At 39.8% G+C, this 24,071-nt stretch overlaps 1 protein-coding gene across 6 annotated transcripts in view; it reads right to left on the reverse strand.

Moving 5' to 3' along the window:
- CHD8 (chromodomain helicase DNA binding protein 8) overlaps positions 1-24,071 on the reverse strand; it is a 71,405-nt gene that overhangs the window by 15,997 nt on the left and 31,337 nt on the right. For all 6 annotated transcript variants that reach the window (XM_066342040.1, XM_066342038.1, XM_066342039.1 and 3 more), the window contains exons 6-20: positions 17,077-17,259; positions 16,928-16,996; positions 15,855-15,910; positions 15,232-15,349; positions 12,503-12,586; positions 8,808-8,945; positions 6,764-6,885; positions 6,380-6,623; positions 5,251-5,427; positions 4,119-4,262; positions 3,612-3,867; positions 2,358-2,568; positions 1,924-2,119; positions 915-1,082; positions 556-735 (exon numbers count right to left, since the gene is read on the reverse strand). In XM_066342040.1, the coding sequence (XP_066198137.1) occupies positions 556-735; positions 915-1,082; positions 1,924-2,119; positions 2,358-2,568; positions 3,612-3,867; positions 4,119-4,262; positions 5,251-5,427; positions 6,380-6,623; positions 6,764-6,885; positions 8,808-8,945; positions 12,503-12,586; positions 15,232-15,349; positions 15,855-15,910; positions 16,928-16,996; positions 17,077-17,259 (2,346 nt within the window). The remainder of the gene's footprint in view (positions 1-555; positions 736-914; positions 1,083-1,923; positions 2,120-2,357; positions 2,569-3,611; positions 3,868-4,118; positions 4,263-5,250; positions 5,428-6,379; positions 6,624-6,763; positions 6,886-8,807; positions 8,946-12,502; positions 12,587-15,231; positions 15,350-15,854; positions 15,911-16,927; positions 16,997-17,076; positions 17,260-24,071) is intronic.

Genomic DNA, 24,071 nt, shown 5'->3' on the forward strand with positions numbered 1-24,071 from the left:
TACATGGCAGATGTCATTTAAGAAGCTCGATGTGCCATTCCGCCATTACAATGGTGGAGCTGGTAGGTTAACCCAGGCCAAACACTGGATCTGGTCACAGGGTTGGGGGCCCAAAAAAGAGAACTGAATTTTTGCTATACATGCTTAAAAATGCAGAGAGTAATGCTGTATCTAATACATATAGATTCTTTGGTTAGTGAACACATCCAGGTGAATAAAGTTTTCAAGATGCTGCACAGAATTTGTAGAGCTCATGGGTGGATTAACCTTTACATGAGCTCTCCCTGCTACACTAAAATCATCCTTACTGAAAAAGAGATTATTTCTAATCCAAAAGAAAAGGCTGCAGAGAAAAAAAAAGATATCCCAGAAGAAACAAAAACTTTTGGCCCAGGCATAAATTCAGCAAAAAATAAATGCTAATAAAAGTAATTTATATATATATATATATATATATATATATATATATATATATACACACACACACACACATAAATTCTAGAGATTCCTATCTCTATCTCTGCTTCTCTAGCCTCCGGCACAGATAAAACATACCTTGGCAAAGGTAGAACCCTTTCCTTCAGATTCAATGGTGATGGTTGTGGTTCTTCTTAACAAGATCTGGTCAATGTCCTCTTCACAAAACTTGGAACCCTCATCATCTTCCTCCATTATGGCTGCATATGCTCCTTTTCTTAAAAGATCTTCAATCTCCTTCTTGGAGAACTGCTGGATCTACAAAATCCAATAGAAAGATGAAAAGACTACCAATATATCATATTTCGGTTGTTATATTTGAAAAAATAGAAATTAAGAATCCAAACAAGGTGGTTCCAGTGCAAAAATAGTTTTTGTCTCCCTCCATCTCTATGACCTGCTGCTACAAATGTTATCAATAGACTAAGAGGACTCACTCCAGTAATGTTGCCGTCCCGACCACTCATGGATTGAAGAACAGCCTTATCCAATCCCAACTTGAGGCTAGCCTTGTCAAACATCTCTCTCTCATAAGAATTCCGAGTGATGAGACGGTACACCTTCACAGCTTTGCTTTGCCCAATTCGATGACACCGTGCCTGGGCCTGGTTAAGGAACAACAGAAAGAAAGGGCAAAGATAACATAAAATTGGGAGTGGGGAAAACACTCAAAATACCAATTCACATCTATAAAGCAGACATGATATCAACTCAGAATCAAAAGTCGATTTCAAAATAAAATTATTTACTGCCCCATCAGGTGTCAGCAAACTATAGACTGCGTCACCACCCTTTTTTTTTTTTTTTTTACAGAGGCTGAGAGTGAGTCAGAGAAAGGGATAGACAGGGACAGACAGACAGAAACGGAGAGAGATGAGAAGCATCAATCATTAGTTTTTCACTGCATGTTGCAACACCATAGTTGTTCATTGATTGCTTTCTCATATGTGCCTTGACCACGGGCCTTCAGCAGACCAAGTAACCCCTTGCTCAAGCCAGCGACCTTGGGTTCAAGCTGGTGGGATTTTTACTCAAGCCAGATGAGCCCGTGCTCACGCTGGCGACCTCGGGGTCTCGAACCTGGGTCCTCTGCATCCCAGTCTGATGCTCTATCCACTGCACCACTGCCTGGTCAGGCAGCCACCCATTTTTGTAAATAAAGATTTATTGAAACATAGCCCTACCCCATTCATTTACATATTGTCTATAGCTGCTTTTATGCTAAAAGAGCATAGGTGAGTAGTAACAATAGAAACTATATGTTCCACAAAGCCTAAAAATATTTACTATCTGGTCCTTGTAAGAAACAGTTTGCTGATCTCTGATCTAGACTGTCACCCCTAAGTAAACAATTCCATACTCTCTGAAGCACAAGCCTTTCTAAGAGATCCTGATCCTGCTGAAAAAACCTCTCAGATTAAGTAGTTAGACAATGATTTTCTTTACCTGCAGGTCATTTTGTGGATTCCAATCTGAATCAAAGATGATGCAGGTGTCAGCAGCTGTGAGATTAATACCAAGTCCACCAGCCCGAGTGCACAGCAAGAAGACAAAGCGGTCTGAGTCAGGTTTGCTGAAGCGGTCAATAGCAGCCTGTCGAAGGTTACCTCTAACTCGCCCATCAATACGCTCATATAAGTACCTGTAATGTGAGTCATGGAAAAATAATTTTAATTAAGTAAGCAGAAACAGAGCAAAAAAGCAAAGTAGGATCAATACCAGTACCTTCTTATTTCTAGTTTACCAAAAACCTTAATAGAAAGTTGAGAAGGAGGCTTAAATACTTCTATCCCAGTCCTCATCGAATTAAACCCTGCCCCCACCCCTCACAGCTTTATGAGGATACAGTAACACAAGGTAAGGGATGACTCTTTGCTCACCTCCTCTGGATTAGATAATCCTCTAGAATATCTAGGCAGCGTACCATCTGGGAGAAGATCAGAACCTTATGGCCACCAGCTTTAAGTTTTGGAAGTAACTTGTCAATAAGAACCAGTTTGCCAGCTGAACGAACCATGGCCTGCAAGTGGAAGTCATGAGGTATAATATGGCAAGCTTCTCGAAATTCTGTTAGAATTTTTTCTTCTGCACCTGTTAAAAGAAAAATCAAACTTGACGGTGAAATCCAGAAAAACATACTAAGGCTACAGTTTATTTAAGTGAGATAAGGAAGTAAAGAAAAATCTGCTGTGAGATCAACATATCACAAACACAGAATTTCAGGACCCCAAAAGTCCTAAATCATCTTCAATTGTGTAATACCAAATACTCCAAATAAGTAGACTTAAAATTATTAATTGGATAAAAAAATACATAAATGTGTGGACAAAGACATGCAAACCACTATTAACACCCTACTTGCATCCAAAACAAAAACAGCAAAATGGAGTACCACTAAGGACATTTACCCAGAGAACAGATTGACCTGAGTGGTTATTCATGAAATTCCAAACAGCAAATCCTATTTAATTTTGTAGATTATGGAGGATCAAGGGGTTAGAAAGAACTAAAAAAAGATATTTCACATAAGAATTGTTTCAAAAGAAAAAATCTCCTCCACTCTCAAATTAAACTGAATCAGTCAATGCATCCATTGTTCCTGGGGAATATAATTTGGAAAGTAAACAGGTAAGCCCTGGCAGGGTACTTCCATTGGTTAGAGGATCATCCCAACACACCAAGGTTGCAGGTTTGATCCCCGGAAAGATCACATGCAAGAATCAACCAATGAGCCTGACCGGTGGTGGTGCAGTGGATAGAGCATCGACCTAGGATGCTGAGGTCCCAGGTTCAAAACCCCAAGGTTACTAGCTTGAAAGCAGAGTCGCCGCTCGAGTGCAGGATCACCAACATGATCCCATGGTCACTGGCTTGAGCCCAAAGGTGGCTGGCTTGAACAAGGGGTCACTGGCTCAGGTTGAGCCCCATACCCACCCCAATCAAGGAACAGATGAGAAACAATCAGTGAACAACTAAAGTGACACAACAAATCGACATATCTTTCTCTCTCACTTTTCCTCTCGCTAAAAAAAAAAAAATCAATTAAAAAAAAGTATACAAAAAAACCCAAATAAACAAAAAAAAAGTAAACAGGTAATACAGAAATGGCAAGTATTTTCTAAAAATTTCCTTACCATTGATGAGATATGGGTGGTTGCAGCATTTGCGCAACTCCATCATTGTGTTGAGTAGATTAGGCATGTTAGTATGACCTGCCCCTTTGGAAAGAAAGGAGAAATTCTTCTCCAAAATAGCCCGGTAGTATTTCTTCTGGATGTTGGTCAGCTCTACTTCAATAATAGTTTCCTGTTTGGGTGCCAGGTTTTTTTCAACATCCTCTTTCAGTCTTCTCAACATCATTGGTTTGAGAATGGCCTGTAGCTTCTGAACCTGAAACAGAGAGAAAAGAAATCAATAATATGAGAACAAACATTCTCACATTATGTGAAAATGCTGAGAAATACAATGAGGTTTTTCCAGTATCTGAAAAATGTAGATTTTGGATAATTTCACAAAGGATGTAGGCACAAGGTTATACAATGTTCAGAAAGGCTCTTGATGCCCAACGCTATAGATACCTGTCTAGTACAAACTTTACTTTTGGTCTGGCATTAGTACCTCATCAGATACAGACGTCCTACCTGTTCCTCTGTCTTGAGATCCCCAAAGTCCTTGAGGAACTCTGATTCTGAGGGAAACTGTGATGGTTCCAAGAAATGAAGCAAGCTAAACAGCTCCTCCACAGTGTTTTGCAATGGTGTTCCTGTGAGTAACACTTTGTGTTCCTAGAAATGGAGAAAACGAAAGATTGAGCCGACTCGGAAATACAAAGGACTTTTGGGTATCAAGTATATAACTTTAGCTTTACTTTCTTTATTCCATAAAATTATGGAAAATGACAATATTACTGTCTTATTTTTTCTTTCACTGTTCATTTGTTCGATAAACACAAAACATTCAAGAAAACCTTTGATATTATTTAACATATTGAGTTAACTTAAATATTATGATTATAAACAAATACAGAAATATTCAGAATAGGTTTCTTCCAATTACATGTGCCTCTCCACACTCAACTCCCCACAGATATACTATGTCCCCCTCTAGGGAAGGTACCTGTGGTGGATTAAATATGGCCATTAATTCTTTGTAGTTCCTCCTATCAAGGTTCACCCCTTGAATCTGGGCTTGCCTTGTGACTTGCTCTGACAAAGAGAATGTAGCAGAGTGATATTGTGTGAGTTTCAGAGCCTATACCTCAAAGGCATTGCAGCTTCTGCCTTTGCCCTCTTGGAACACTGCCCTGATTCTACCATTTAAGTAAGTGAAGTCTGGCCAGCTGGAGGATGACTCAGGTGCCCCAGGTCACAACCAGCACTGATTGCTAGTTGCAGCTACATTAATGACTCTAGGCAAGATCACCAAAAGAAAGGGCTAGCTAAGCGCCCAGAGTTGGGAAGCTAGAGAGACATAAAAAATGTAATTGTTGTTTTAAGCCACTAAGTATTAGGGTATTTTGTTATGCAGCATTAAGTAACTAACACAGTATCCCACCTCTCCACCTGGTTGGGAACCACTAACCTACAGGTGCCTTCCAATTCTAAAATATTTATGACTTTCAGGTTGCCATTCCCATTAACTATACTCACCACCCAATACCAAGATTCTCAGTCTCTTTTCTTCTCTATTAAATTGGAGGTATATTAATTCCACAGGAAATTAGGTTTATTTGATTCCAGATGCTCTGTCGACAAATCAGTGTGAGGAACTCACCAGGTCCATGTGCTTGAGACTATCAAGCAGCTTGCAATTACGGTTCTTTAGTCGATGGGCCTCATCAATGATAACACAACGCCATTCAATCTCACGAAGCTCAGGACAGTCTGACAATATCATCTCAAAAGTGGTGATAAGGGCATCAAACTTGTATGCACCTGGGATGAGGCGCCCCTAAGCACAAAGGCAGTAAAGTCAGAAAAGGCCTAAAATGTACCTAAATAAAGAGTTCTTCTGAATTATACATTCTCTTTTCTATATTCAGGCAGGCTTAAAAAAAACAAAAACAAACAAACAAAAAACACACAAACTGTTATTACCACCCTCTTCCGCTGCTGTTTATCTTCCTGATAAACAATGTTACATATTTTGCCTCTTCAGCATATTCAACTTTTTTTGAAAAATGACAGCTCTTATTAAATGAAACTGGACATTTTCTATCTACTCTGTGGTATGCCTAGCTCATATATCTCAGTCCTAAATCTTTTGTTGGTTAACACTGAAATCCACAAATGTTGGGCATTGCTAAAACATACAAGACAAAACTAAAAGTGAAAAATCACTAACATAGTATGTGATAATGCTGGTTACTGTCTAAAAATGAAGAGAAGAATTGAATCACCTCAACAAAATTAAGACCAAAAGAATATAACGAGTAAATTTTGATTGGTAGAACTGAGAGTCACAGAAAACTCATGGTAGAGAAAAAATTCATATAATATAAAGTTAAGAAAGAATGAATGATTCAAACTTTTATTTTCAGTTTTACAAAGATAAAGGATCTCATCTGATGAAAAACTTAAGACAAAAATAATAGCTTAAGTTCATCACTGTATGGATCAAGGAATTAAAGTGGCTAAATAAATTTCATTCTGGAAAATACCTCCTTGATGAAAACTTATCAATTCTGGTAAAATTATATTTAAAATATATATATTCATAAATAAAGTCAGCACTTCTACTGGTTCAAACTGTCCACTGGATCAAAACAGCAAAGCCAAAATATCTAGACAAAAGTGCCTTAAATCACAGAGAATCTCAACAAAAGTTATTTATAGTAAACTCTCTAAAATACCAGGTACCTTGGCCCACTCCAATTGTAACATTCCCATGGAATACAACTCACACGTGAATCTTTGCAGTACATTTCATATTGCTGAATCATCTGCCGGCTGGCCAGACTGCCATGGTACACAATAGTGTTCATCTCTGTCCATGTGTTGAATTCTCGCTCCCAGTTAGTAATTGTAGACAGTGGGGCAATGACCAGGAAGGGACCATGGATGCCTACATTATATACTTCCTGCAAGAAGGCAATGGACTGAATAGTTTTGCCCAATCCCATCTCATCAGCCAGGATGCAATTCTGCCTGCAGATCCATCATGGAAAATGAAAAGCATGTCAAAAGATATCATCTTTTAAAAAGTATGTAGAAAAAAACCTGTTTAAACAGAAAATAAAAATAAGCCCAGATTAAGCCTCCATCTATAGGCCCACTCTTTTCTTTACCTGTTATACCAGTTAAAGAGCAACCAATTGACCCCTTCCAACTGATATTCTCGTAACTGGTTCCTGTTTTTATATTCATGTGACAGCTCCAACTTCTTCCAGGCATTTGCCTGAGGACGATTCTTAAAAACAGAAAATTTAAATAAATGGGGTGGAAACAGTAACAAAATTAGGCAAACTTACCAGGTAGTTCTAGTAGTTTAAGTGTATTCAAAAACATTATTCTTGGATTAAAACATGTCTTAAATATATTCAAATTCATGAGTTCATAATGACACTTAAAAAATACGAAACACCTACTGGTCACTTTTGGAGGATACTAGGAAACTACTTCACTGTTTGAAAACTAGGAAATAAAACAAAAGAATAAAGCATTTACCCCCCTTTGCTAGACTACCTATACCTCAAGGTAACTAAACAATATTCCTTTCTATAATAGATTCTGGCTAATAAATGAAGAATGACAGAATTAAAATATCACCATTATAAAACCCTTAAAGAATAGGTCTAAGCAATGATGATAAATGGCTGATAAAATCACAAAAGACAATCTAGCACAGGGGTTGGAAAACCTTTTGGCTGAAACAGCCATGAATGCCACATATTTTAAAATGTAATTCCGTGAGAGCCATACAATGACCCGTGTATGTTACACATTATCCAATAAAAATTTGGTGTTGTCCAGGAGGACAGCTATAATTGGCTCCAGCCACCCACAACTATGAACATGAGCGATAGGAAATGAATGGATTGTAATATATGAGAATGTTTTATATTTTTAACATTATTATTTTTATTAAGATTTGCCTGTGCCCTGGCCAGTTGGCTCAGCGGTAGAGCGTTGGCCTGGCGTGCGGGGGACCCGGGTTCGATTCCTGGCCAGGGCATATAGGAGAAGCGCCCATTTGCTTCTCCACCCCTCCCCCTCTCCTTCCTCTCTGTCTCTCTCTTCCCCTCCCGCAGTGAGGCTCCATTGGAGCAAAGATGGCCCGGGCACTGGGGATGGCTCCTTAGCCTCTGCCCCAGGCGCTAGAGTGGCTCTGGTCGCAACAGAGCAACACCCCTGAGGGGCAGAGCATCGCCCCCTGGTGGGCGTGCCGGGTGGATCCCGGTCGGGCACATGCGGGAGTCTGACTGTCTCTCCCCGTTTCTAGCTTCAGAAAAATACCAAAAAAAAAAAAAAAAAAAAAAAAAAAGATTTGCCTGTGAGCCAGGTGCAGCCATCAAAAGAGCCGCATCTGGCTCGCGAGCCATAGGTTCCCGACCTGATCTAAAAGATTTAGTGGCTTTCTTTCCCCATCTGATCAAGCCTCTAGAACAGTGATATCCAATGAACTGTCTACAATGATAAGTATTTTACTACTAACTACATGTAACTACTGAGCATTTGAAATGTGGCTAGTCACCACTATAGTAGACAGCAGAGCTCTAAAATGTTCTAATGAACAGCGCTGCACTATATGTAACCATTATGTGAAATATAAGGGGCACAGAACATGTTAAAAGGTTCCCAGGGGAATGTAATTGGCAAACTTCATACTATGAAAAACCCTAGAGAGCAAATCACCTGGTTTCTTCCAGAGAAAATGACGAAAGAAAATCATGAATATAATTAAGAGACAATTGAGACATATTAATTAATAACAATATATGGACCTTATTTAGAATCCAAATCAAACAATTTAACAAAAATTAGAATCGGGGATTGGTTAGTTGTTGATATTTAGGTATGGTTACATTTTTTTCAGGTGTAATAATGGTATTATTTATCTTTAGGTATAAACACTAAAATATTTACAGATGAAATTTTTAAATCTGGGATTTGCTTTAGAACAATCTGAAAAACATGGGTAAAGAAATACATGAAACAACATTGACCATGTTAATTATTAAAGTTGGGAGATAGGTACTTCACACTACTTTTTCAACTTTTGTATATGTTTGAAAATTTTCATAATAAAAAACTAAATAACATAGCTTCTATTGTGGAAAAATTAAGTCATTGCCTATATGGACTTTAAACTCTAAATGCAAATGTGCTTACCACCCTTTTGAGTTCTGGGTGCCTTGACTGGATCCGTTTAAATTCTCGAATCTTGCCCTCATCGACATCCTCTTTCAGCTCCCACGTACTATCCTCATAGGGCAGAGAGCACCATTTCACCAGGTAGTAAATTACAGGCTAGGAGAGAAGGAGCCAAAACCTTTATATACTGATTCTGTGTTATCTGCTGTGGTAAAAGGATAAAAATTTGACTACAAAATCAGATCACAAAATGTCAATACCTAAAAATGGTACTGAAAGTCAGACTGAAAATACCAACCATAGGCTCACTTGCTTGCTGATGTACTATAGCTTTAATCATTCTTCGAGGCAATATATTAGAATGTGTTCTAAAAGTGAAATTTCTACCCAGTTTAAAGAACAAGAAGCACTGAAGTATTATGCTCATTAACCAAGCAGATGAAAAAACTTATTTTCCTATTTGTATTGAAAATATTGAATTAGGTTGAAATGAAAAAAATATGGCTTTGTTCCATACTATTTATTCTCCTGGCATTAAATGTGATACAGTAGAATCCAAGCTACTTTTAGAGGCATAGGAGCAGAACAGTGAAATCACTGGGCTTCTGAGCTCTTAGAGCTGAGAAGAAATGCTACTTCAAAGAGCAATGATATGATGGTAAAGAGATTTCCTTGAGAGCCTTAGAAAGCTAGGAGAGAACTGTGAGAGGTAAAAATGAAGAGAAAGAAGAAATGCTGAAGCTTCAACTATAGTACTATGCTCTATGTAGGTATTCTACTTCTAGGGAAGGGGCAGTGACCAACGGTAAATGCCTCCTATTCTTATGACTGAAAATGATCACTGCATAAACTGCATTTCCATTTTTGGTTTATATGAAGCAAAAAGGATTAGACTGGGTTGAGTGTAATCAACAGAGGCCTGTAATGATCAATTTATAGAACAGCCAATAAGAAGTTGCCAGAGTCACAGGTCAAGGATTTGTAGAACTAATTTAGTAAAGTGTGCTTGTACCTTTCTTTTTCTTTTAAGATGTTATTTATTGATTTTACAGAGAGAGGAGGGGAGGTGGAGCAAGAAGTATCAACTCATAGTTGCTTCACTTTAGTTGTTCATTTCTTTTTTTTTTTTAGTTGTTCATTTCTTGCTTGTAATATGCTCCTTAACTGGGCAAACCCAGGGTCTCAAACTGATGACCTCAGCATTCCAGGCTGAAGCTCCATCCACTGCACCACCACAGGCCAGGCTCTTTTTTTTTTTTAATTTATATGTGCTTTGACCAGGGCTTTGAACTGGCGACCTCAGCATTCCAGGTCAAAGCTTTAACCACTGTGCCACCACAGGTCAGGCACCACAGGCCAGGTTTGTACCTTTTCTTTATTGTACTGAAGTCATTTTCTACATAAAGTCATCTGTCCAGGTCACACATTTCCCACATCAAAACTTACCTTTCCATGGACTTTAATATTTATTATAATATTTATTTCCACTATCAGATAGTGTATAAAAGATGATAAATTAAACTTGCTTTGGAAAGGCGAAAAATGAGTATAGAATGTATTATTCAATTTTGGGAGCATAAATTACAGTGCCAGAATCCTAAAACGTTTTCACGTCATGCCCGTTGCAACACATTACAAAGGGGCCTAATCAAAGACCAATGACTTTTGGAAGGATAAGTATGGTGACAGAGAACAAAGCTGAGAAGACTGACATCCTGAAATAATAAAAGGAATAGAACAATAACTAACCTGTGCTGAACAGTAAGTAACTGGTCCATTCTCCCACTCACCAACCAAAACCAAAAAGCAAACAGGAACTCCCAACCCTAACCCCAAAAATGGAAGGTATTGTTTTCTGAGTCATGCTTGTTAGGATTTGAAGATATATTAAATTGTAACAGGTCTTGGACATCTAAGGTTCTGACTGACTCTGATGGCTTATAAAATAAACTCTGGATTTCACAGAGGGATTTGACTCTTGTCCTGTAAAGATGATGTATGGGGGAGTAAGTCACTCAGCTTGTGAGTAAACCCAGTTCACCACTGAGCACTGACATCTTAATAAGATTCTGTTGTTTTCTGGTCATCACTGTGTGAGTAGCAAATACCAGAAGTGATAAAAAAAAAAACTTTATAAATTATAGTTCTATAAAGCTAAACGAACAACTACTACTTAAAGTAAAAAAAAAAAAAAAGACTTATAAGGAAATGGTTAGTCACAGCCTAAGTTTAAAATAAAATTTAAATGAGAAAATGCTGAATTCCCTGTTGGCTTAAATCTATATGACTTACTTCAAAAATGAAAAAAGTTACAGTGACAAAAATGATTTGACTTTGGGTGATGGGTACACAACATAATCAACAGTTCAAATGCTATAGAAACATTTGCCTGAAACCTATGTACTCTTTTTTTTGTTTGGTTTTTTGTTGTTGTTTTTTTTACAGAGACAGAGAGAGAGTCAGAGAGAGGGATAGACAGGGACAGACAGACAGGAACGAAGAGATGAGAAGCATCAATCATTAGTTTTTTCATTGCATGTTGCAACACCTTAGCTGTTCATTGATTGCTTTCTTATATGTGCCTTGACCGTGGGCCTTCAGCAGACTGAGCAACCCCTTGCTTGAGCCAGCAACCTTGGGCTCAAGCTGGTGAGCTTTTTTTTTTTTTTTCTCAAACCAGATGAGCCTGTGCTCAAGCTGGCAATCTCGGGGTCTCAAACCTGGGTCTTCCGCATCCCAGTCCGGCGCTCTATCCACTGCGCCACTGCCTGGTCAGGCGAAACCTATGTATTCTTATTAATCAATGTCACTCTGTTCAATTTAATTTTCTAAATAAAATTTAAAAAATAAAAAAATGTTTTTGAAAAAAAAAGAAAAAGAAAAAAGTGATTTATGGAACTGTTTTAGCATATTTAAAATCTGTTCCCCAATCTAAGAAAGTATTAGTGCAGTGATTCCCAAATGAAGGTATATATACATGGGAACCTCTTAGAAAACCAACTTAAAAATACAGATCTCTGCATACCGCCGTGGATTTATTTATTTATTTATTTAACAAGTGAAAATGCATTTAACTGATGGTCTGTTCAAGAAATAAATAACTCTCAACAACACAGAGAAAGCTATGAGATTATACAAGTATTTTTATACTCATAAATTTAGATATTTGTTGAGTCCCCACCACCTTCTCAACCCCAAGTGAGTTTATCAATTGTTGCCCATATAAAATATGAAAGAAAATGAGACCAAGATGAATGAGTATTTGTAAACATAGCTCCCAGTATTTATAGATAGCTCCCATATGTTTAATTTTATGGGAATCTTTCCTTTTAGCTTCTCTTCCTACTCCCTTACCTTTCCAATATCATTCTAAGAATCCTTCAGAAAAATTTTAAAATACCTTTTCCAGCCTGACCTGTGGTGGCACAGTGGATAAAAGCATCAACCTGGAACACTGAGGTTGCCAGTTCAAAACTTTGGACTTACCTAGTCAAGGCATATTTGAGAATTGATGCTTCTTGCTTCTCCCCCCCTTCTCTCTCTCTCTTCCCACTCTCTAAAAATGAATAAATAAAAATCTTAAAAAAAAAAATCTTAAAATACCTTTTCTGCCCAAGGGATTTTTCAGCCATATCTGAAATAAAGAAAGAGCAAGAAGACGAGCAGAAATCTGTAAGAGGTCTTTCATGTTCCTCCTCCATGACCCAACTCACCTCCCCATTGTCCTTGTCAATACTATGAGACTCATCCAATATCCTATCCACTTCTACGTAGTCTGGATTGAAGTGCTCTTCATCCTAGAGGTTATAAAATCCAACAATAAGATCAAAAGATCACTGTCTGATGACCCTATTTATTAAGAAAACAGAAGCCATCAGAAGGAAGTTTCATTTTCATATTATCAAATTTACTCTACAAACCTACCTGCACCTGCATACCTCTTCTTGCCATTTACCAGAGAAAGTGTCTGTTCTCCCTACCACAGACCACTGTCTCCATATATGCTCTCGATTCCATCCCTTACCGCCTTTTTAGGATCCCTCTCTACTGTATCATTCCCATAAACATACAAATACACTCTATTTCACATCTTAAAAAGAACACTTCATTCTAAATCTGCTGCCAACTATTTTTCTGTTCTGCTTCATAATCAAACTTTCCTAAAAGTTTTCAATACACAATATCTCAATTTCATCACCTCATTTCCTGGCACTTGTCACAATTTGGATTATTTTTTAATCTCTCTCCCTAGACAGTGAGTGAGGTGCACTGCAAACACAACTTTGTCTGGTTTGTCTACCATAGTGACTAGCATATAATAAATGATGAATAAGGAATAATTTGGTTAACACTAACCTATAAAGGCAGAGTTAAATGACATGAGTTAGTAGAGCTTCAATGGTCACAAATTGTATATCTAATACCAGCTGGAATGAGATTAGTTTCATTGCACATTTGACAAAATTAGGCTTTAAACCAGCGGTTCTCAACCTGTGGGTCGCGACCCCGGCGGGGGTCGAATGACCAAAACACAGGGGTTGCCTAAAGCCATCGGAAAATACATATTTTATGTTGAGAACCGCTGCTTTAAAAGAACATGGATGAAAAAAATGCAACCCAACACAGGAGAAGTGCCCATCTGCTTCTCCACTCCTCCCCCTTTTCTTTCTCTCTATCTCTCTTCCCTTCCTGCAGCCAAGACTCCATTGGAGCAAAGTTGGCCCCAGAGCTGAGGATGGCTCTATGGTCTCCACCTCAGGTGCTAGAATGGCTCCATTACAATGGAGCACCGCCCCAGATGGGCACAGCATCGCCTCCTAGTGGGCATGCCAGGTGGGTCCTGGTCAGACACATGCGGGAGTGTGTCTCTATGCCTCCCCGCTTCTCACTTCAAATAAATAAATAAATAATAAATAAATAAATGTGCCCGTTATTATTTTCATAGAAAAAGAAATTACGGAGTTTACATGATTTTACTTGCCCTCTAGTAATGCGGAAAATAACTCACTTATGGGTAAACCTAGTATATAAAGTTATCATCAGATCTATTTAGGCTGAACTGTTTCTTATTAAAGCTATACATCATTCCACCTCTTGGTCTCTTTTATTAGATCTTTCCCCCTTTATCTCTAAGAAGCTTTGAAAAATAATCCTTTTTATTATTATTATTATTATTTTTTTTTTCTGAAGCTGGGGAGGCAGTCAGACTCCCGCATGCGCCCGACCGGGATCCACCCGGCACGCCCACCAGGGGACGATGCTCTGCCCATCTGGGGCATCCCTCTGTCGTGACCAGAGCCACTCTAGTGCCTGGGGCAGAGGCCAAAGAGCCATCCCCAGCGCCAGGGCCATCTTTTTGCTCAAGTGGAGCCTCGGCTGAGGGAGGGGAAGAGAGAGACAGAGAGGAAGGAGAGGGGGAGGGGTGGAGAAGCAGATGGGCGCCTCCCCTCTGTGCCCTGGCCGGGAATCGAACCCGGGATCTCCGCACGCCAGGCCGACGCTCTACCACTGAGCCAACCGGCCAGGGCCGAAAAATAACCCTTCTTCTTAAGGCATTTAGTACTCTCTATAAAATATATAAATATGAAAATTGCCAGTTTGGCAGAGATATGTACACACAGTTTTCAAAGCAAAATGGAGTTAAAAATGGGTCAAGAAACCCTTATGTCTGCTTCAGTGTTTAGTAGTAACACTAGATACGGGAAAATAAAGTTCCTTTATCACTATTTCTAGTTATGCTGGATTAGAAATTATAGAAAATAAATGTTACTTCAACAATATGGTTGCTTATGGCTACAGACACAACCAACTGCTAAAGACTAACATTATAGGAAGAATGCTTCAAATGGACTAAAGCAGCGGTCCCCAAACTTTTTATACAGGGGGCCAGTTCACTGTCCCTCAGACAGTTGGAGGGCCGGACTATAAAAAAAACTATGAACAAATCCCTATGCACACTGCACACATCTTATTTTAAAGTAAAAAAACCAAAATGGGAACAAATACAATATTTAAAATAAAGAACAAGTAAATTTAAATCAACAAACTGACCAGTATTTCAATGGGAACTATGCTCCTCTCACTGACCACCAATGAAAGAGGTGCCCCTTCCGGAAGTGCGGCGGGGGCTGGATAAATGGCCTCAGGGGGCCACACGTGGCCCGCAGGCCGTAGTTTGGGGACTCCTGGACTAGAGGCTGGCTGGTTTATCATCTGTTTTGAAAAATACTTCATGAACATTGAACAAGTCAATCTCAAAATACCCTATAATTTATAAAAAAGACCATATTTAGACTTGGCAAACTAAGCATGGGTCAATTCAGAAAATTCTAATGTACATAAAACAACTGTAAGTCTTTTAAAGAATCAGACAAAGCTGATTCTTTAATTCCAGTAATTTATGTTTCTATGAAATAGACAGGCAATACTTATTCATAATTACCTCATGGAAGAAGTGTCTCATCTGAGCCATTTTGGTTTTGAAGCGCTTTAGTTTTTGATGGATCCTCTTATCTTTCTCTAGCTGGGAGATGGTGGCCCATTCACAGTGCAGATAGGAGCTGAAGGGATGGAAATAATCAATCATGGTATAGGAAACAGGATTTTGTAGGCTAGTGTTTGAGATTTGGGGATTAGCCAGACGCAGAAATAATGACTATAAATTCAAATGGGGAGTACTCTCTTTGGTCACTGATTCTTAAAAGTTTAATTTGCACACAAACTACCTGATCTAGGGTGGGTGTAAAAGTCTGCATTTTTAACAAGCACCTAAATAATGCTAATTCTGCTAGTCCATGGATCACACTTTGAGCACCAAGGTCTTCATGCTAGAGTAAGGTATTGAGGATCACAACAGATTTTTATCAGAAAACATCCTTATCCCACCTTCCCGCAGGGAAACAGTTAAGAGTCATGTTAATTCCTTAATTTCTCTCATTAAAAACAACATTTGCGCTAGGAGACTATAAAAAAGGGACACATTCCCACCCAGAATAAACTATTTAGGAGAACTTTCTACAACCCTGTGGAGTTTGGGGTGAAAAACTTTTTGCACAGATCACATACTAGTTTTTGTACTTGACAAAGAATTCTTCTGCTTCAGTATATTGTCCAGAAGGAAGCTAAGAAGAAAAAAAATCAGAGTTACTAATACTTTATTTGTCAAAGAAAGAATCTTTAATTTTAACCATACATAGTAGAGTTTCACACCAATGCTCCCAGAATATATTACTAACTGAGAGATAAAAAGCTAACCTGGTACTTCAATACTAAAGGTCTGATAGGAGAAAATAAGCCTTCACCCATTTTAAATAGACAAGCCAAAGAAGAGGCAACCAGACCGTTTCTATTTTTTTTTTTTTTTTACAGAGACAGAGAGAGAGTCAGAGAGGGATAAATAGAAACAGACAGACGGGAATGGAGAGAGATGAGAAGCATCAATCATCAGTTTTTCGTTCTGACATCTTAGTTGTTCATTGATTGCTTTCTTAGTTGTTCATTGATTGCTTTCTCATATGTGCCTTGACTGCGGGCCTTCAGCACACAGAGTAACCCCTTGCTCAAGCCAGCGACCTTGGGTCCAAGCTGGTGAGTTTTTTGCTCAAACCAGATGAGCCCACGCTCAAGCTGGTGACCTCAGGGTCTCGAACCTGGGTCTTCCGCATCCCAGTCCAATGCTCTATCCACTGCGCCACCACCTGGTCAGACAACAGTTCCTATTTTCTAGCTAACTTTCCTCCACCATCTCTCATAACTACACTGTAGCAATTACACTGACATACAAAGGTGGTCACTAAATAAACCCTGTGAATACAGCATTACAGGCTGACATAAAGACAGAGGCTTCCATTCTCAACAACATGGACAGATATTGAGAGTATCATACAAAATAAATCAGAAAAAGGGCAAGAACAATATTACATAAAACATGGGATATGAAACAAAAAGCAACAGAGTCATAGCCACAAACAACAGTACAACAACTACTAGAGTAGAAGGGATAGGGGAGGGTTGAGAGGGTGAAGGGGGTCAAATATATGGTGACAGGAAAGTAGGTTCTGTACACCTGAAACTTACACAATGCTATTTACCAATGTCACTCCCATAAATTTAATTTAAAAAGAAGACAGAGGTCTTACCTCCTTCTTCACAATCCGCATAGAAAGCACTTTGTCCACAATGGCTGCATCTTCTTCACTGGGATTCTCCTGTAGCAAAAGATGCAGTCATTCAACAGAGATTGTGATTAGCGGGACAACCTGTCAAACTGCTTAACTTTTCAGCTTACCACAAAGAACTGCATGGAAGGCAAAGTCTCGCCATCTGGTTCCTGCACTGGTTCAGGAAGGATAGGTTCAGTTTTTATTGGACCAGTTACATCCACTTCTTCTTCTTCTTCATCATCTGTGATCTTTATATCTAGATCCTCTGTATATTTTTTTCGTTTAACTTGACGGTTTGAACGTCTCTTCTATAAAGGCAAAAATTGTTCAAATAACCGCTTAGTTTCTCGAAGAGAATACCTTTAAAACTACTTGGCTAATGTCATATACTTAGATTTTGCTTCAAAATCCCTATAAAAAAATCAAATCAAAGAAGATAAAAAGTTTATTTATCAAACTGTATCATGACAAACCTTGTAAGTTATTCTATGTACTGAATATATAGGGTGGAGCAAAAGTAGATTTATAGTTGTGAGCATGCAAAACAAGAGTTTATTATTGTATTATGTATTAATGATTGTATTATTTCCCATATAAACTGTAAACCTGATTTTGCATAAGCCCATATGTATTTTGCTTATTTGCTTTATCAAAGAACCAGAATTCATCTGAAAGAAAACTGGGTACTGTCTGACCAGGCGGAGGTGCAGTGGATAGAGCGTCAGACTGGGATGCAAGGACCCAGGTTCGAAACCCCGAGGTCACCAGCTTAAGCCCAAGGTCGCTGGCTTGAGCAAAGGGTCACTCAGTCTGCTGTAGCCCCAGGGTCAAGGCACTTATAAGAAAGCAATCAATGAACAACTAAGGTGCCGCAACAAAGAACTAATGCTTCTCATCTCTCTCCCTTCCTGTCTGTCCCTCTCTCAGTCTCTGTCACAAAATAAAACAACAACAAAAAAAAATAAAAAAACAACCACCAAAGATACCAACTGAGTACTACTGGCAAGAAGCTTTGGGAAATGAAACAGAACTCTTGGCCTACAGGGTGGTAGGTACTTCATTCCAGATGCAATCCTGACATGCAAAGGTGAAAGAAGAATATTTTCTTTGTTTTAGTTTTAAAGTTTTTTTGTTTTAATAAATAGAATCATAATATATCTATCGTTCTCCTGCATACTTTTTTAGTTAACAATACTTCTTGGAGATGTTTTCTATATCAATATATTTTTAGATTTACCAGTATTCTTTCAAGTGGTTAATAAAATTTTTTAAATTAAATAATGTAAGTAATACTTGGAGATCATGATAAAAAATTAAAAAGAATGTAGAAGTAAATTATTTTTTAATCAAGATCATATCACTGGAAAATACAAAAGAATCAAATTAGTTATTATCAGCAGAACTACTGAAATTGAGCAAACTGGCTTGATATAAAATAATCTTTTAAAAATGAATAGAATTCCTACATAGACTCAACCAGAAAATGAGTCTATTAAAACAAAAAGGTTTTCTAAAGAATTAAATTTAGTAAAAAATGTATAAAATCTTCATGATGAAAACTTTAAAACACTATAGGTCAGAGAGAAGACCTGAATAAATAGTAATACATACTACTCTTCAATAAGAAGACTTAATTCTTTCTAATTGCATAAATTTGACAAAACAAGATTAATAAAGCTTCTAAATTAGATGAGCTGATTCAGAAATTCAAATGGAGAAGTAAGCATCTAAGAATAACCAGGGAAAACATGAAAAAAAATACTGGGCCTTAAAAATATATTAAGGACACTATAAAGCTATACTAATTAACATAGCTTGCTACTTCTCCAAGAAGGTAAATAGGTGAATTAAATAGTGCCCAAATATAGACAAAAATATACTGTTCATAAAAATTAGCGGATATTTTATAGCGTTATATACATTTTTAAATATCTCCTAATTTTTGTAAGCAGTACATTTATGTCGATTTAGAACATAATAAAGTGAGAGGCAGGGAAGGGAGGCAGAAGTAGAGAGACAGATGCAACCTGACCAAGATCCACCCAGCAAGCCCTGTCTGGGGCCGATGCTCTGCCCATCTGAGACAGCTGCTCTGTTGCTTAAGAACTGTGCTATTTCAGTGCCTGAGGCAAGGTTATGGAGCCATCTTCAGCACCCGGGGCCACCTTGCTCAAACATTTCAAGCCATGGCTATGGGAGAGAGAGACAGAGAGAGAGGGAGAGACAGAGAAAAGACAGAGAGAAGGAGGGAAGGGGTAGAGAAGCAATGATCACTTGTCCTGTGTGCCCTAACTGGGAATTGAATCCAGGACTTCCACATGCTGGGCTGACACTACCATTGAACCAACTGACCAGAACCTAAAAGCATTTTTAATGAGGAAAAAAAATAGACATTCTAGGCCCTGGCCGGTTGGCTCAGCGGAAGAGCGTCGGCCTGGCGTGCGGGGGACCCGGGTTCGATTCCCGGCCAGAGCACATAGGAGAAGCGCCCATTTGCTTCTCCACCCCCCCCTCCTTCCTCTCTGTCTCTCTCTTCCCCTCCCGCAGCCAAGGCTCCATTGGAGCAAAGATGGCCCGGGCACTGGGGATGGCTCCTTGGCCTCTGCCCCAGGCACTAGAGTGGCTCTGGTCCTGGCAGAGTGACGCCCCAGAGGGGCAGAGCATCGCCCCCTGGTGGGCGTGCCGGATGGATCACGGTCGGGCGCATGCGGGAGTCTGTCTGACTGTCTCTCCCGGTTTCCACCACCCGCAATAGACTGAAAGAGGCCTCACACTGAGGAATCTGCTGTGCGGATTCTGCAGTGTAAAAGATCTGCCTCCTATAGAAGTCTATTGGGGGTGGCGGATTCCACCTTTGGAATTTTTCTGCTCTAGGAAAAGTTCTAGTGTGGAAAAAATTAAGCAATATGCTCTATATTTGAGCGGAATCTGCTGCAGCCTTCCATTGACTTGAATAGGAGAGGAAGAAATGTTTCGAGAACTGTCATTTCTCTGCCCCTTATTGAAATCAAAAGGAGGCTGTGGGGGATTGTGTGGTAACCCGAGATTCTTGGGAGCTCTCTTCCACAAAATCCGCCGCACTCCCAATGAAATCAATAGGAGGCGGATTCAATGCCGGAAACCATTGATTTCAGCAGTTTCCTCATTCAGAATATGGGAAAATAGTGGGATATGGGAGATAATTATACATTGGGGAACAGTGTGAACTACATCTTATAGTGGTCTCTTACAGTATAAGACCGATGTAGTTCACACTGTGTAAATGTATGGTGCTTTGTGTAAGTGTAAGCTGCTTTGTGTACTGTGTAATGATTACACACAAAGCACCTTACACTTACACAGTATTGTGTGTATGGTGTGTGTCCTGTTTTTACATTATTAACCTTTTTTACACCAGCAGGCTGTCTCGCAGGCTCTCTTGGATCTCCACCTCTTGCCTCTCCGCCTCCTAGGCTTCTGTCCTCTGGTGCTTGCTGCACCTCCCACTGATGACGTCAGCAAGCGCTGGACACACGTAATGCGCTGCTATGGACTAATGCGCTGCTATGGACGAGCAGCCCCGCTGCTATGGACTGTGGAGCCCCCCCCCCCCCCCCCCCCCCCGCCTTAGGCCCCCGACGAATGATGCAATCACGTCTGCGCATGACCGCAGGCATTCAGTTTGGAACGCACGTCCATAACTGCCGTGCGTTCAAGCTGAATAGCGCTGCTGCAGCCGGTAGCGCTGCTTCTCAGTGGCTAAAGCCATCAGAAATATGTGTTTTCTGATGGCTTTAGGCGACCCCTGTGTTTTGGTCGTTTGGCCCCCGCTGGGGTCGCAACCCACAGGTTGAGAACCACTGGTGTATAACGTGTTTGTTCCTTAACTCCATCACCAACAGTGGCATTACCATTTGTTACGGGTTGAACTGTGCCCCCCCCATGCCCACCCTAGTCTTATGTTGAAGCCCTGACCCCTAGTACTGACACAGAAAGTTACTGTATTTAGGAAAAGGGCCTTTATTTTTTTATTTTATTTTTGCTGAATAGTTTTTATTTCTTTAATTAAAAATTAATACTAGATTTTAAAAAAGTATTTTTCAATTACTTGAGTATTATTCTGTATTAGTTTGGAATACAGCATAGTGGTTAGATACTAATATACTTTACAAAGAGTTTCCCTGATATTTCCAGTACCCACCGGGCACCAGTTATTACAATATTATTGACTATATTCTCTGTGCTGTACATTCCATCCCTATGACTATTTTGTGACTACCAATTTGTATTTCTTAATCCCTTTACCTTTTTCACCCAGCCCCCAAACCCACCATCATCAGTCTGTTCTCTAGACCTATGAACTGTTTTAATTTTTTTTCATTTTTTAATTTTTATTTATTTATTTATTTATTTTTTTTTACAGAGACAGAGAGTGAGTCAGAGAGAGGGATAGACAAGGACAGACAGACAGGAACGGAGAGAGATGAGAAGCATCAATCATTAGTTTTTCATTGTGCGTTGCAACACCTTAGTTGTTCATTGATTGCTTTCTCACATGTGCCTTGACTGCGGGCCTTCAGCAAACCGAGCAACCCCTTGCTGGAGCCAGCGACCTTGGGTCCAAGCTGGTGAGCCTTGCTCAAACCAGATGAGCCCGCACTCAAGCTGGCGACCTCGGGGTCTTGAACCTGGGTCCTTCCGCATCCCAGTCCGATGCTCTATCCACTGCGCCACCACCAGGTCAGGCTGAACTGTTTTAATTGTTTATTTTGTTCTTTAGATTCACATTAAGTGAAATCATATGGTATTTATCTTTCTTGAACTTATTTTATTGAGCACAGTATCCTCTCTAGGTCCATCCATACTGTTGCAAATGGTAAGCTTGCATTCTTTTTTTATGGTCCAGGAGAGACAGGGCTTTAAAGAGGTGATTAAAGTGAGGATGTCAGGGTGTGCCCTAATTCAATTTGACTGATGTCCTTATAAGAGAAAATTTGGACACACAGAAAGACACCCAAGATGAAAGACCATGTGGGGACACAGCAAGAAGGTAGCCATGTGCAAGTCAAGGAGAGAAATTTCAGAGGTAACTAAATCTGCTGACCCCTGATCTTGAACTTCCAGCCTTCAGAACTGTGAGAAAATAAATTTCTATTGTAAGCCACCTAGTCTGTAGTATTTTGTTATGGCAGACCTAAGAAACAAATATACCATTTTAAAATTTCTATTAATCTTTGTATTTCTTGTATTACAAAGATTACAAAGGCCCTGGCCAGTGGCTCAGTGGATAGAGCCTCAGCCCAGTGATGCGTATCCCGGCTTTAATCCTGGTCAGGGCACACAGGAATAGTGATTATCTGGTTCTTCTCAACACCCTCTCCCACAACCAATGGCTCCACTGGTTTGAGCGTGGTCTGGAGAGCTGAGGATAGCTCGGGTGGTCCAAGTGTGTCAGCCTCAGGTACTAAAAATAGCTCAGTATTTGAGCATTGGCCCAAGATGGGGTTGCTGGATAGATCCTGGCCAAGGCACATTTGGGAGTCTGCTTCACTATCTCCCCTCCTCTCACCAAATCAATCAATCAATATTACAAAAAAACTGCCTTTTTAAAAATTTTTTTATTTTATTTTTTTGTATTTTTCTGAAGCTGGAAACGGGGCGAGACAGTCAGACAGACTCCCGTATGCACCCGACCGGGATCCACCCGGCACGCCCACCAGGGGGCGTCGCTCTGTTGCGACCAGAGCCACTTTAGTGCCTGGGGCAGCGGCCAAGGAGCCATCCCCAGCGCCCGGGCCATCTTTGCTCCAATGGAGCCTCGGCAGCGGGAGGGGAAGAGAGAGACAGAGAGGAAGGAGGGGGGAGGGGTGGAGAAGCCGATGGGCGCTTCTCCTGTGTGCCCTGGCTGGGAATCGAACCCGGGACTTCTGTATGCCAGGCTGACGCTCTACCACTGAGCCAACCGGCCAGGGCCTTTTTTTTGATTTAACAAATACTTTTAACCTGTATTTAATTTATTTAACAAAGATATATAACTCGTATTGTACTCTCTTAGTTTGAGCTAAATACTGTTCAATGAACTTATGTTTCCTTTTAATATTCCTAAAAACCCCACTTGGTAGGTATTATGATCTGCATTTTAGAGATGAGGAATTGAGGTACCAATAGGGTAAGTAAACTTTCTTGAAGTTGACAATATTAGCAAATAGTAGAGTTAAGATAAGAACACAGGAAATCGTGCTCCAGAGCCTGTGCTTTTTCTTTGAGGGGGAGGTATTTTTCTGAAGTGAGAAGCAGGGAAGCAGAGAGACAGATTCCCGCATGTGCCTAACCGGGATCCACCTAGCATGCCCACTAGTGGGTGATGCTCTGCGCATCTAGGCTGTTGCTCCATTGCAACCGGAGCCATTCTAGCACCTGAGGCAGAGGCAATGGAGCCATCCTCAGCGCCCGGGCCAACTTTGCTCCAATGGAGCCTTGGCTACGGGAGGGAAAGAGAGAGACAGAGAGGAAGGAGAGGGGAAGGGTGGAGAAGCAGATGGGTGCTTCTCCTGTGTGCCCTGGCCAGGAATCAAACCTGGGACTTCCACAGGCCGGGCCAATGCTCTACTGCTGAGCCAACCAGCCAGGGTGCTTATGCTTTCTTTTTTAGGATTTTATTTATTGATTTTAGAGAGAGGAGAGAGAAGGAGGGAAAGCAGGAGTAGGAAGCATATGTGCCTTGACAAGGCAAGCCCAGAGTTTCGAACTGGAGACCTCAGCACCCCAAGTTGACACTCTATCCACTGCACCACCACAGGTCAGGTCAGAGCCTGTGCTCTCAACTACTACGTTGTTTATGAAGTTCTATTATATATACATAATTTTTATAGCCAATGTAATCAATCTTTCCCTTAATGAGGGAAATTTAAATCCCTTCTTAAATAGATCTACCCCATTTGATAATTATAAAAAATTTCATCCACATCTTACAGAAAGTTCATGATTTCTATTTTACATTTAAACCTTTAATTAAACTAGAATTTTTGTTTAATGAGTGACACAAGAAACCCAGTTTTATTTATTTTTCCTAAATGAGTAGCCTTGTGGCCTGACATAACTTATTAAGTAATCTTCTACTAATTTAAAATGACATTTTAAT

The sequence above is a fragment of the Saccopteryx leptura genome, chromosome 6 (genome assembly GCF_036850995.1).
Source record: "Saccopteryx leptura isolate mSacLep1 chromosome 6, mSacLep1_pri_phased_curated, whole genome shotgun sequence".
NCBI classification, from domain to species: domain Eukaryota; kingdom Metazoa; phylum Chordata; class Mammalia; order Chiroptera; family Emballonuridae; genus Saccopteryx; species Saccopteryx leptura.